At 52.1% G+C, this 13,839-nt stretch overlaps 1 protein-coding gene across 2 annotated transcripts in view; it reads right to left on the bottom strand.

Annotated features, from left to right (window-relative positions):
• Positions 1-13,839, bottom strand: part of LOC123757624 (dynactin subunit 2) — a 137,093-nt gene that overhangs the window by 93,487 nt on the left and 29,767 nt on the right. For both annotated transcript variants that reach the window (XM_045741452.2, XM_045741453.2), the window contains exon 4: positions 13,255-13,366. In XM_045741452.2, coding sequence (XP_045597408.1) covers positions 13,255-13,366 — 112 coding nt within the window. The remainder of the gene's footprint in view (positions 1-13,254; positions 13,367-13,839) is intronic.

The raw sequence follows: 13,839 nt of genomic DNA, 5'->3' as shown, positions 1-13,839 counted from the left end.
TATTGCCAAACATGGCAGCAACAGCAGCGAACTTACAAACGTCATGGGCACAGGGATAGACCGCAGGCTGGCTAGCCTTAATATCCATGCGGACGACCTGGGAGACCCGCACCCACGAATAGGGAAGAAGGGAAACTGGATCAACCCAAAGCACGTCCCCGGCGAAGGGCTGCAACGGGACACAAAACATGATGTACCCCCGGCCTAACCAGCCAAGCATCAACAACCCACGAACCCCTCCGGAAAGCAGCAGTCTCATTCTTTGCGAAAAAAGAAGGAAACAGCTGCACCCGAACAAAACAACCATGAAGACCAAAGGAGCAGAAACCCTTGTGCCAGAGGAGAGCATGAAGCTCCCCGACCCGGCCAATGCCAACAGAAAAAGAGGCTTCGAGAAACAATCCTGAACTGAAGGGGCCACAACAAACCGAGGAGGAGGAGAAGAAAGAAAAGAGAGCACTCTGTCCAATGACCAGGACGACAAAGGCAGCGCATGAGCAGGCCGGAGGTGAAACAACGCACGAGACAGCTTGCGAAACGGCGCAGACATAACATCAATACCGAAAGCGAGCTGAAGCGGCTCCGCCAGCGCCGCACGATACGAGACGACAGTGTTAGGCATAAGATGACGGTCCTGGAACAACCAAGAGAGAAAGGACACCACCATCCTAACAGACAGCAAACCACAATAATGAAGACGCAAAAAGAACAGAAAGGACCGCCTAGAAACTTCATACTGCCACCAAGACGAAGCAAACAGGTGGGACACTAACAAGGAAGCCACCTGATCACCATAGAGATGATGATAAACCCGAGTCAAAAATACCATACACGAAGACGCGAGGAGAAGATCGAATAAGCCTCATGATACTCCGGTCCGATCTGCTGAAAAAGGCATGAAAACCTCCGGGTTCAGACACCGAGCAAGCAGCGCCAGAAATCACGGCTGGGCGGGCCACCACGGGGCCAAGAGGACTACTCTCCCCTGGTAAGTCTCCAAGTGAGTCAGGACCCGGAACAACAGCTGAACCGGGGGAAAGAGGTACAGGAACCCCCACATTGACCAGTCCTGCCGAAAGGCATCGACCCCGATGGCCTCGCAGTCGGGAAAGGGCGTCACATACAGGGAAGGCTCCATGACCATGCTGATGCGAAGAGGTCCACCTCGGGGCGCCCGAATGTTTGGAACGCCAACGGAAGGAGTCGGCATCAACCGTCCTTTCCGTGGACAGGGGAACGAAACGAGACAGGCTGTCGGCCAAGATGTTGGACACTCCTCACATGTGAACAGCCAGGAGAGCTAAACCCTGAGAACTCAGCCGACGAGTCACCCGATGCGAACAGCGCCAAAGAGCCAAGAACCGCATCGAACCGCCCCTTGGTTCAGGCAATGAACCACCTGGAAGCAGTCCAAATGGAGCCAGATCGTCGATCCACAGGCAACCCGAACCCTCCGAAGGGCAAACTCTGCCGCCAACTCCCGCACCATGCTGTGGGCTCGACAGAAGGACGGACCCCACCGTCCCTGGCCAGCACGGTGAGCACAGGTCACAAAGCCCCAGCTGAGAGACGACGCATCCGTGAACACATCGAGCGAGGGGCCGGGCAGGCGCAAAGACAATGAACCCCCGAAGAGGAAGCTGGCAATGCAGCAGCCGACGCAAGGCCCAAAGGCCGAACCCTACTTGATACCTGCTTGATGGGGTTCTGGGAGTTCTTCTACTCCCCAAGCCCGGCCCGAGGCCAGACTTGACTTGTGAGAGTTTGGTCCACCAGGCTGTTGCTTGGAGCGACCCGCAGGCCCACATACCCACCACAGCCCGGTTGGTCCGGCACTCCTTGAAGGAAACAATCTAGTTTCCTCTTGAAGATGTCCACAGTTGTTCCTGTAATATTTCTGATGCTCGCTGGTTGGACGTTGAACAACCGTGGGCCTCTGATGTTCATACAGTGTTCTCTGATTGTGCCCATGGCACCTCTGCTCTTCACTGGTTCTATTCTGCATTTTCTTCCAAGTCGTTCACTCCAGTACGTTGTTATTTTACTGGGCAGATTTGGGACCTGTCCCTCCAGTATTTTCCATGTGTATATTACTTGGTATCTCTCTCGTCTCCTTTATAGTGAGTACATTTGGAGAGTTTTGAGACAATCCCAGTAATTTAGGTGCTTTATCTCGTCTATACATGCCATATATGTTCTCTGTATTCCCTCTATTTCAGCAATTTCTCGTGCTTTGAAGGAGGAAGTAAATACTGAGCAGTACTCAAGACCGGACAACACAAGTGATTTGAAGAGCACTGTCTTCATTCGATCATCCGGACTATATGGGAAGGACCCCCAGCCGGATTATCACATTTTTCGGATAATGGTACTTTTTCACCTACGAGTCCAAAAGTGACCATTTCCAACTATTTTTATACTACAAACAACATAATTTGAATTGTCTTGCCACATATAATTATTAAATATTCAACTAGAAACCTTAATTTACCTTGTTGGTGTTCGTCTTCATGATTGATGCCACACATCTTGAAGTGAAAAATTCTTAACAATTTACGTAACCTATACTAACACAACACTAAAATTAACAGTTAAAATTACTGTACAGTTCATTAAGCTAAGTTAGTTTTGACTGCCAGCTGCTGAAGCCTCACTGGTTGAGGGCATTTGGGTTGCCTGTGAGGCCTCACTTGTTGAAGGCGCTTGCTTGCACCTCACTTGTTGAAGGCGCTTGCTTGCACCTCACTTGTTGAAGGCACTTGCTTGCACCTCACTTGTTGAAGGTGCTTGCTTGCACCTCACTTGTTGAAGGTGCTTGCTTGCACCTCACTTGTTGAAGGCGCGTGCTTGCACCTCACTTGTTGAAGGCGCGTGCTTGCACCTCACTTGTTGAAGGCGCGTGCTTGCACCTCACTTGTTGAAGGCGCGTGCTTGCACCTCACTTGTTGAAGGCGCGTGCTTGCACCTCACTTGTTGAAGGCGCGTGCTTGCACCTCACTTGTTGAAGGCGCGTGCTTGCACCTCACTTGTTGAAGGCGCGTGCTTGCACCTCACTTGTTGAAGGCGCGTGCTTGCACCTCACTTGTTGGAGGCGCTTGCTTGCACCTCACTTGTTGGAGGCGCTTGCTTGCACCTCACTTGTTGGAGGCGCTTGCTTGCACCTCACTGGTTGAAGGCGTTTGCTTGCACCTCACTTGTTGAAGGCGCTTGCTTGCACCTCACTTGTTGAAGGCGCTTGCTTGCACCTCACTTGTTGAAGGTGCTTGCTTGCACCTCACTTGTTGAAGGTGCTTGCTTGCACCTCACTTGTTGAAGGTGCTTGCTTGCACCTCACTTGTTGAAGGCACTTGCTTGCACCTCACTTGTTGAAGGTGCTTGCTTGCACCTCACTTGTTGAAGGTGCTTGCTTGCACCTCACTTGTTGAAGGCGCTTGCTTGCACCTCACTTGTTGAAGGTGCTTGCTTGCACCTCACTTGTTGAAGGCGCTTGCTTGCGCCTCACTTGGTGAAGGCGCTTGCTTACGCCTCACTTGGTGAAGGCGCTTGGCTTGCCTGTGAGGCCTCACTTGTTGAAGGTGCTTGGCTTGCCTGTGACACCTCACTTGTTGAAGGTGCTTGCTTGCGCCTCACTTGTTGAAGGCGCTTGGCTTGCCTGTGACACCACTTGTTAAAGGCGCTTGCTTGCGCCTCACTTGTTGAAGGCGCTTGGCTTGCCTGTGACACCACTTGTTAAAGGCGCTTGCTTGCGCCTCACTTGTTGAAGGCGCTTGGCTTGCCTGTGACACCACTTGTTAAAGGCACTTGCTTGCGCCTCACTTGTTGAAGGCGCTTGGCTTGCCTGTGACACCTCACTTGTTAAAGGCGCTTGCTTGCGCCTCACTTGTTGAAGGCGCTTGGCTTGCCTGTGGCTCCTCACTGGTTGAACAACATATAACTTGTCTTTAATTGCTAGGACAACTTTCTTCCTCTTGACACCTCCAGAACGATTGATGCTGCTACCATAGTCTTGGCCATAAATGTTTAAAGTTACTATGAAAATTAAAGTTATTTAAAAAAATATTTCACTAATGGTGCAGGACTGTGGTATAACACAAGGGACGGGAGCACATGGGTTGACCAGTGTTGGACGGGTCCACTTGGGGCAGCTATAGCACGTTACGTAGGCCGCCAGGAGGGAAAAAACTCACAATATTTTTTAAGAAAACTTCAGCCTGTGCACATTGCTTTTAGGAAACTTATTTGTTATTACATAATTACTAGTACTTATTTCATTTGTTTTTGGCTATGATTAATTGTTCTAAAATTAATGGTAATTCCTGTACCCAGGTGGTCCCTCCCGACGCTCCCCTCCCACCCTCCCAACACTACCCACCCACCCCACCCCCTCCTCCACCATGCATCTAGAGCCACAGGCAGACGGGATTAATACGGTACAATCGAATTTTTATCCGGCTAAACCAGCTTTTATCCAGCTCCCATGGCCACTTTGGCTGGATACTGAGATAATTTTATCCGTTCACGATTTTGGCTGTATAAGGGCGTTTTCCAGATGTTCGAATCCCGGATAATCGCGTGGTTACAGTACAATCATTGTAATGGGACCTCTGGACTTGAAGGTTCTCGTAATTCATTCTATCATTTTTCTGGCTGACGCAATACTTGTTTGGTTATGCTTGGGCAGGTCTATCGCGAGAGAGGCAGAAGGGATGTCCCCGAAGGAACCAGAACAGCCGACGAAGCCAAATCCGACCCGGCGGGTAGATCATCATCGCAAAGTTCAGGCTCCAGCAAAGACCCTCGAGCAACCGCCGGGTGACCCAGGAGCCCCTCCCCCCAGAAACAGGTGCATGCGGGACCGCAGCCGTAAGAGACTCTCCATAGGAAGAGACAAGGAAGACGTCCGAGAGTCCCACACAAGACCCAGCCATGTCCGAACCTGGGAGGAAACCAGATGGGACTTCCTCCAGTTCACCAAGAAATCAAACCCGGTGAGCTGGGAAAGAACCAAGTCCCTGGCTTAGCAGACAAGAGGACAGGCTGGAAGCCCAAACCAGCCAGTTGTTGAGTAGGCCAACATCCGAACATCTAAGAGACACAGGCGGGCCACAATGACCTGGGTAAGGCGTGTAAAAACGCGAGGTGCCAGGCTCAACCCGAATGGGAGACAACGAAAGCGGCAACCCTGACGCCCCACAACAAAACCAAGCCAGCCCCTGAACCCCGGATGAATCGGAACGTGCCAATAAGCATCCCGGAGGTCCATGGACGGGACACCATCCAAGAGCCTGGCGCCAAAAGGAGCCAAACCTGGGACAGCTTAGTCATCTGGAAGGAGAGGCAATGAACCCAGGGGGTTCAGACCGGACAAGTCCACAATGAACCACAGGTCCACACAGTCCCATTTTGGTACTGTGAACAGACGGGAAACCCATTTGAGGGACGTCGTCGTTTCAACCACGCCCAAGCGAAACCACTCCAAGATGACCCGACAGAGCACAGGGAAAGAGGCCTGCCCTGCCAACCCCGAACCCCCCGAAGGAGGAGGGGCCACCCAACGACATCGCAGGCCAAAGGAAACAACCCTAAACGCCCACAAATCGTGGGACCAGGCGTAAGCGAACAGCGCAAGCCTCCCTCCACATCGCCCCGTCAATGGGGCGAACCACGAAAGGGCCGGCGCCCCTTACGAGACCCCAAACCTCGCACAGAGCGAATACCGCGCCAACCATACGAACGCGGGTTCGAAGGCGCCACCAGACCTGTAACTAGTATCCATGGCGTACCCCGATGAGAGGAACCCCGAGCCCCGGCACGACCCCTCCCCGGAAGGCCCCCCCCCCCCCGGGACACCCAGAGAACCAACAAATCAGACATAGGGGGCGAAGGCATAGGGCGCCATGGCAGAATCCTCAAAAAGCAGAGGACAAAATGGCAAAGACACCCTAAGAGCCAGGGCCCAGGTTGATTCCAGAGGAGGAGGCAAGCACCGCCTGCTGACACGTGAGCTGGGAAGCATAAAACAGTGAAACCGCATCCTGCAAGATCGGCGCAAAGAGCTTCAACAAGGTAGCCAACGAGCGAGCCACCGAGCCCAAAGCACCGGACCCAGGAATGGCCCCAAGCGTCCCCACATCCTCCTCAAGCCAGTCCGAAGACAGCTCCAGGAGGGAAAAGAAACGTAAGGCCGAAGCCAAGAGGCCCCAGGCGCACAAGTCCTCAGCAACCTGCGAAGCTGAAAGGAAGGGAACCCGCACATGGAGCTGCACGACGCCAACATCCCAAGAAAGGCACATGGAGCTGCACGACGCCAACATCCCAGGAAAGGCACATGGAGCTGCACGACGCCAACATCCCATGAAAGGGCAGGGGCAAACAAGCACTCTGAGGTGCTCAAGGTTGCCCCCCCAGGAAATCCTGAACCACCATTGACGCCTCGCACCACCTAAGCGTGCGGGAACAACAGAAGGAATACCAAACACAGGAGGTTACCTTACTCGCACAAACTCCAAGGCAAACACAGGACAGTCCTCCAGCCAGGAAGACTCCGGAACCTCGTAACAGACGCAGAAAGGGAACGAAGTCCTAAACCTTGAAAGACGACGGATCCATTACCGAGGCGTAATCTGGGTCATGCAGGAAGTAGGCCGCAAGGGCCACCCGCAACGCACACGGCTGGATGTGGGAAGCCGAGAACCTCCGGAAAGACAGAACCGACGCACCCGGGGAACACAGAACTGAACCCGGGGAGGGGCAGACACCAAATCCAACTCGTACGCAGAGGGGGAAAAAAAGAGAACCCCACTCCTTGTAACAATAAGCCCCGCTCAGAGGGCAGAAAAACCCAGGCGGGGTCCAGCGAAGCCCAAGGCCCCCAAGTCAGCCACTCCCCCGTCCCAGGATCCTCCTCCACAGAACCCGGGGCCAAGTCATCCTCCAGAGCACCGGCCTCTAAAGAAAAGGCCGGCGCAGCCGTGTAAGCCAGATGGAAGGGGGCCCACTGGTCAGACCCGGAGGCTTCGGCTGGGAGATCAAACTCAAATGCCTCCATCGCCACATCGGAAAGAGCATCCCCCGAGACTGCCCGAGTAACAAGACCATCTAAACCCTGCCCTAACTCCGAAACCCTCAGATGTTTCGGGGCCGGATGCAAGGGGGGGGGGGGGGGAGTGTGAGGGACCAGAACGAACCACAACAGGGGAAGGACAAGGGGGTGCGGACTGAACCAAGGTCGAAGCAACCCCCCACCCCCAAGTCCTGGTCCCTATAAGCAAAACGGGCCGGCCTCGGGACATCCGGGTGAACAACCAACTGAGCGCGTTGCAACAACCTAAAGTGCACATGAAACGCCTGCACAGCCTGTACCCATAAAAGATTATCATTAGACTGGGTAAACAGAGTCATCAGCAAGCAACAGAACTCGCAGGACTCGACCCCGCAGGCTGGGTCGACAGTGTCACCAACTCAACAGGCAGCGTGACAGAGGCAAAAACAATGTAACTCACCCTGAGACAGACTCAAGTAACCCTCGAACTCGCACAAAGCGAAGAGGGACTCCGGGGTCACATCCATCAAACCCACGTGTCTCCCTGGGGTTTCCCAAAGTCCTGAGACAGAACTCACACTCGGGGAATCCCAGGCATGGTACCGCTAACCGGCACCCAAACTATCAAGCAACTTAATAAAACTGAACCTCAGGTACGTGTACACTCACGGGGACCTAGCAGGAGGCACCACCAGAAGAAAACCGTACTAGGTCAGTCACCAAGGGGCAAAGCAAGGCAGACCACCACCCCCCACGAGGCAAAAACAAAAAAAAAAAGAAAACCCCGCAAGAGGACAATGCACCCAAAGGAACAGAGCCGGCAGCTATGAATGGTGAAAATGAGCTGCACAGCACCCTGCACCAGTGCAATCTGCCTCTTACCCTAAGGTAAACAAGGGAGACAAAACACTCAAGCACCCAAAGGGCGGCCGAAAAATCGAGCAGTTAAACAGCACAGCAGAGGCAGGACACAAGGAACTTGTCGAAGGTAACCCCAAGCCCCAAGGGCAGTACTTACAGGGCACCTAGGGAAGGTAACCCTAGGCTCATGCAGTCCGAGTACTGTAGAATAACTCCTGGCTCTCGCACCCCTGGAAGACAGCCACCACACTAAGCACAGTGCTGGAAAATCACTGGAGCCACAGCACACGACCTCTGCCTCTAGCACCAGCTTTAGAACTGATGGGTGGATAGCCGACGCACAGGTTTGGGGCTCCCCCTTCCCCCTCCCGGGGAGGGGGGAGCTGAGCAGACAGTGGCACGATGACATGTGATGTCATGCTCGTTTGCTCGTTTTTTTTTTTTTGGGGGGGGGAGGTCTATCCACTTGTTTGGCTTTTGGTAGCAATTTTCACCAGAATAAGGGTTTGTTTTGGGACGCTTACCTTTCTGGGTGCCTGACCCGGTTGATGGTAGACATAGAATGCTTCTAACTACACGGGGGTTTCTATAAGCCATTGCTCCCCATGCCTCTCTGAGGGGACCAGGTTCTGGCTCGTGGTCCCCGGTAGGCCCACAGAACTCCATACACATGACTGATGCCAAAGTCTGACATTAGCATATCAGCCTGGATAAGCTCGGGGAACCGAAGGGGCTCCCCTCCAGAAAACCAGCATTGAATGTAATGAAACGCCATTTTCTGGACGAGACCAGAAAACGGAGCGATGTTGGCTCCCCGGAGCTATCCAGGGTGATATGTATATATTAGCTTTCTGACATCAGTCAACCTGCATAGAGTTCTTGCCTACCGGGGACCATGAGCCAGAACCAGGCCCCCCTTAGAGAGGCATGAGGAGCAATGGCCTATAGAAACCCCCCCTTCATGTGGTTGGAGCATTCTATGTGCCATCAACTGGGTCTGGCACCTAGAAAGGAAGGCGCACCAAAACCTATTCTGCTGAAAAGATCGCTACCGAAAGCTGAACAAGCGGACAGAACTCCCAAAATGAAAACTACCAACTAGCATGACACCATCACATTGCCACGCCGCTGTCTGCACAGCAACGCAGACAGCGGCCTCCCCCCTCACTGGGAGGGAGGGCCCTACAAGGTGCAATGCAGGCCCTACGAAGTCCGGGGACATTGACAAAGTAGAGAGCAGCCAGGACCCTGTTCGACCTCCATAAACCCCATGCCCAAATGTCAAACCAAGACATGCTGCCAAAGATGGCAACCAAAGCAGCACTTACGAACGTCGTGGGCAAGAGGAAAGACCGCAGGCTGGATAGACTTAATAACCCTGCAGACGACCTGGAAGATTCATGCCCGGGAACAGGAAAGAAGGGGAAACTGGGTCAAGCCAATGCGAATCCCCGGCCACCAGAGCCGTGGCGCGCAAATAACGGCGGAGAGCCGTAACCGGACACAACACCTGAGGCATCCCCAGCCTGACCAACCAAGCATCAATATCCCAAGGACCCCTCCGGAAAGTAAAACACTCATTCTTTGCCAGAAAAGAAAGAGACGGCTGCAGCCGAACAAACCTACTACTAGGACAGTAAAAAGGTACCTGGGAGTTAGTCAGCTGTCACGGGCTGCTTCCTAGGGGTGGAGGCCTGGTCGAGGACCGGGCCGCGGGGACACTAGAAAAAGCCCCGAAATCATCTCAAGATAACCTCAAGATAGATAACCAAAATGGAAGAAATCCCTGCGCTGGAGGAGAGCATGAAGCTCCCCAACCAGACCCCTAGAGGCCAATGCCAACAGGTAAAGAGCCTTAGAAAAACAATCCTCAACCAAAGGGGCCACAAAAAACGACGAAAAGAGAAAAAGAGAGAGCACCCAGTCCAAAGACCAGGACGGCCTAGGCAGCGTATGAGCAGGCCGGAGGTGAAACAACACACGAGACAGCTTGCGGAATGGAGCAAAAGAAGCCATCTGCTGAAAGAGGCGGAGCCACGGGAAGACCCTCGGGTTTGGACAAGCAAGCAGCGCCTGAAACCAAGACTGGGCCGGCCACCAAGGAGCCAGAAGGACAACTCTCCCCTGGTCTCCAAGCAAGCTAGGACCTGGAGCAACAGCTGAACCAGGGGGAGAGAGGTACAGGTAACCCCACCTCGCCCAGTCCTGCCTGAAGGCATCAACCCAGATGACCTCGCAGTCGGGAAGGGCGCCACATATGCTGGAAGACGCCTTGACCACATCTACGCCAAGAGGTCCACTTCTGGAGGCCCAAATGTCCGGCAGAACCAATTGAACAAGTCAGCATTGACTGTCCACTCTGTGGAAAGGGGAAAGAAGCAGGACAGGCCATCCGCCAAGACACTGGACACCCCCCTCCCAGAACATTAACTGCCAGGAGAGCTAAACCCCTAGAACTCAACAGATGAGTCACCCGAAGCAACCAGCCCCAAAGAGCCAACTCCTGCACTGTGCTGTGAGCCTGACGGAAGGACGGACCCCACTGTCCCTGGCCGGTTTGGTGAGCACTGGTCACAAAGCCCCAGCCAAGAGACAACATGTTCGAGAACACATCAAGCGAAGGCAAGGGTAGGTGCCAAGGCAATGAACCCTGAAAACCCTGAAGAGGAAGCCGGTGACACGGCCACTGACACAAAGCCCCCGGAGGCCGAACTCAGCAGTCACAAGAGAGGAGGAAGAGATGTTCTCGAAGGAAACAGAACAGCCGGCGAAGCCACACCTGACCCAGCGGGTAGACCATCATGGTAAATTTCAGGCTCCCGCACAAATCCTTGAGCAACCGCCTTGTGATCCAGAAGCCCCTCAGGAACAGACGAAGGTGGAAACTCAGGTGAAGCAGAGTCGCCGGAGAAAGAGACAAGGAAGCGGTTCGAGTGTCCCATACAAGACCCAGCCAAAACCGAAACTTAGAGGGGAACCAGGTGGGACTTCCGCCAGTTAACCAAGAACCTGAACCCGGCAAGCTAGGAAATAACCAAATCTCAGGCGAGCAGACATGCGGACTGGCTGGGAGCCCAAAACCAACCAGTCGTTGAGGTAGACCAGAACCTAAACACCTAACAGATGCAGGCAAGCCACCACAACCCGAGTAAGTTGTGTGAAAACGCAAGGCGCCAAATTCAAGCCGAATGGAAGACAACAATAACCGTTGCCTTCAATTCGGCTTAAAAGGCGGTAACCTTGATGCCCCACAACAAAACCGAACCAGTCCCTAAACCTCGGATGAATCGGGACATGTCAATACACGTCCTTGAGGTCCATGGAAACCATCCAAGCTCCAACAGAAAACAGACCTGGGACAGAGTAGTCATCCGAAAGGAGGGGGCCATAAACCCATGGGTTCAGACGGGACAAGTCCAGAATGAACCAGAGGTCCGCGCAGTCCCGTTTCAGGACTGGAAACGGGTGGGAAACCCACCTGAGGGATGAGGTCATTTTGACGATGCCAAGCAAACCCACTCCGAGATATTCTGACAGAGCACAGAAGAGGCCTGCCCCGCCAGCTACGAACCCCTCGAAGGAGGAGGAGCCACCCAACACCACTGCAAGCCACACGAAACAACCCGAAAGGCCCATAAATCGTGGGACTAGGTGCAAGCAAACAGAGCTTTCCTCCCCTCAACCACCTTGTCAAAGAAACAACCCGCAAAAGAATCGATGCACCTTACGAGCACCTAAATAGTGCACAGGGCGATCCCTGTGTTGAATACAAACAGATGGCACCGAATCTGATATCACTGGCTTACCACAACGGGAAGAACCCCCGAGCCCTGGCATGACCCTACTGGGAAGGCCCCAAACGAACCCCCAGAGGAATAACAAACTTAACTGGATGGCAACTAGCTGAAAATGCCTGCAGATACTGCACAAGCGCAGACTCGGCAAATAGCAACGGACAAAAGGGCAAAGACAATCTAAGAGCTTGGGCCCAAGCAGATTCCAAGGAAGAAGTGAGCACAGCCTGTCTACATGCGAGTCAAGAAGCAAAAAAAAAAAAAGGCTAGAACGCATCCCTCAGGAGCGACACAAACAGCTTCAACAATGCAGACGATGCACTTGGCGCCGAGGGCAACGCACTAGACCCAGAGGCTACCCCAAGCTCCTCCACATCCACCTCAAGTCAATCCGAGGACAGCTCAAGGAGAGAGAAGAAACATAGGGCTGAAGCCAGCAGGCCACGCGTACACAAATCCTCCGTGACTAATGCAGTCGAAAGGGAAGAAACCTGCACATGAAGCTGCATCACACACACATCCCAACATCCCAGGAGCCGAAGGGGCTTCCCCCAGAAATTATCAGGGACTTACTTCAATCAACTGTGTTTTGAACCAATTTAGGATCTGATGCCAGTTCCTTTCAGACTTCCAGCCTAATGTTTGTTTTATCCTGGTTGCTGCAGTGTTTGGCTTCCTTTACTGCTTCTTCTATTTTTTCCTTCTCCTTGGCCACTTGTGCATAGGCGAGATGAATATCCTTCTTGCACTGTTCTATTCCCTGTGTAACTTCCTCCGCCTGTACTGACAAAATCAGTTTTTCTGTTTAATTGCTTTCCATGGCTTTATGGCTTTGCAATTTGTTTCCAACTGATTCTTGTCCTTGCACAAGTCTTTCACTAACCCCTCTAAACCTAATACTTTGCTACTCAGGTGATCATTACTTTCTTTTAATTTGCTGATTATTTCTACCTGAGAGTTCATTATAATATCTAATTTTACCAACTTGTTGTGTAGACTGCTTATAACAATGCCTTCTTCATTGAAACCCCCAAAATATAGCCGTTTTATTTTTTCTTCTTGCCAGTGGCCATCTTGAATGTCATCGCCTGCACTATTAACTCTAGGGCAACTTTTTCTCATCCAATTTGTTCACTTCTCTTGGCACATTCGTGTTATCTCACCTACTTATCAAAAGCACTACACCTTTATGTTCCTTGGGACACCACTCACTATCATCAACCTGTTCTACAATACTTAGGAACTTTGAAATATCCTGGAGCTCCTCTGATGCAAGTGTTGACACAAGGGGTGTCACCTCTCATCACACAGAGTGATGGTAACTGTGTGCACTACACACAAGTCACAGAGATCGAGTGCTACTGGACCAAAATAAGAGTCCAGTCTGGTTTTCTCCAGTATCATTTTCAGTATATTATTCATAACAAAAGGACCATAATAAACTTAATTATGAATTGTATACATCAATTAGTTGTCTGGCCAAGATTCAACTACTTCAGTAATATGAAATTATTTCATAACTTCAAAGTAATACTTTACTGTTAATAAATAGCTTACCTTGATAGCTTGTATTTCCTCTACGAGTTGGTTGACTTCACATTGCAAACGTTGGTATTTTTGGGTTACTGTCTCCTCTTCTCCCTCTCCTCCAATTTCCCACTCTACACGCCTAGCAACATGAAAACATCAATATCAAAACATACATCATCACCCCATTTCTCAATTTTGTGTTCAGGGAAGGTATGAACCTAGAGAAGACAGCTATTAGAAATGCCCCAGTTCACCAGCTCTTGCACAAAGTAGCATTTGTAAAAAACCAGCGTTGAATGTAATGAAATGCCATTTTCTGGGTGAGACCCGGAGGCTCCCCGGAGCTTTACCGGCTGATATGCTAATGTCAGACTTTGGCATCAGTCATGTGTATGGAGTTCTAGGGCCTACCGGGGACCACGGCCAGAACCTGGCCCCCTCAGAGAGGCAAGGGAAGCAATGGCCTATAGAAACCCCCGTGTGGTAGGAAGCATTCTATGTCTGCCATCGACCGAGTCAAGCATCCAGAAAGGTAAGCATTCCAAAACAAACCCCTATTCTGGTGAAAATTGATACCTAAAGCCGAACTAGTGGATAGAACTCTTCAACAGG

This window comes from Procambarus clarkii, chromosome 19, assembly GCF_040958095.1.
Source record: "Procambarus clarkii isolate CNS0578487 chromosome 19, FALCON_Pclarkii_2.0, whole genome shotgun sequence".
NCBI classification, from domain to species: Eukaryota; Metazoa; Arthropoda; class Malacostraca; order Decapoda; family Cambaridae; genus Procambarus; species Procambarus clarkii.
This window is presented reverse-complemented; position numbering and strand designations above follow the sequence as displayed.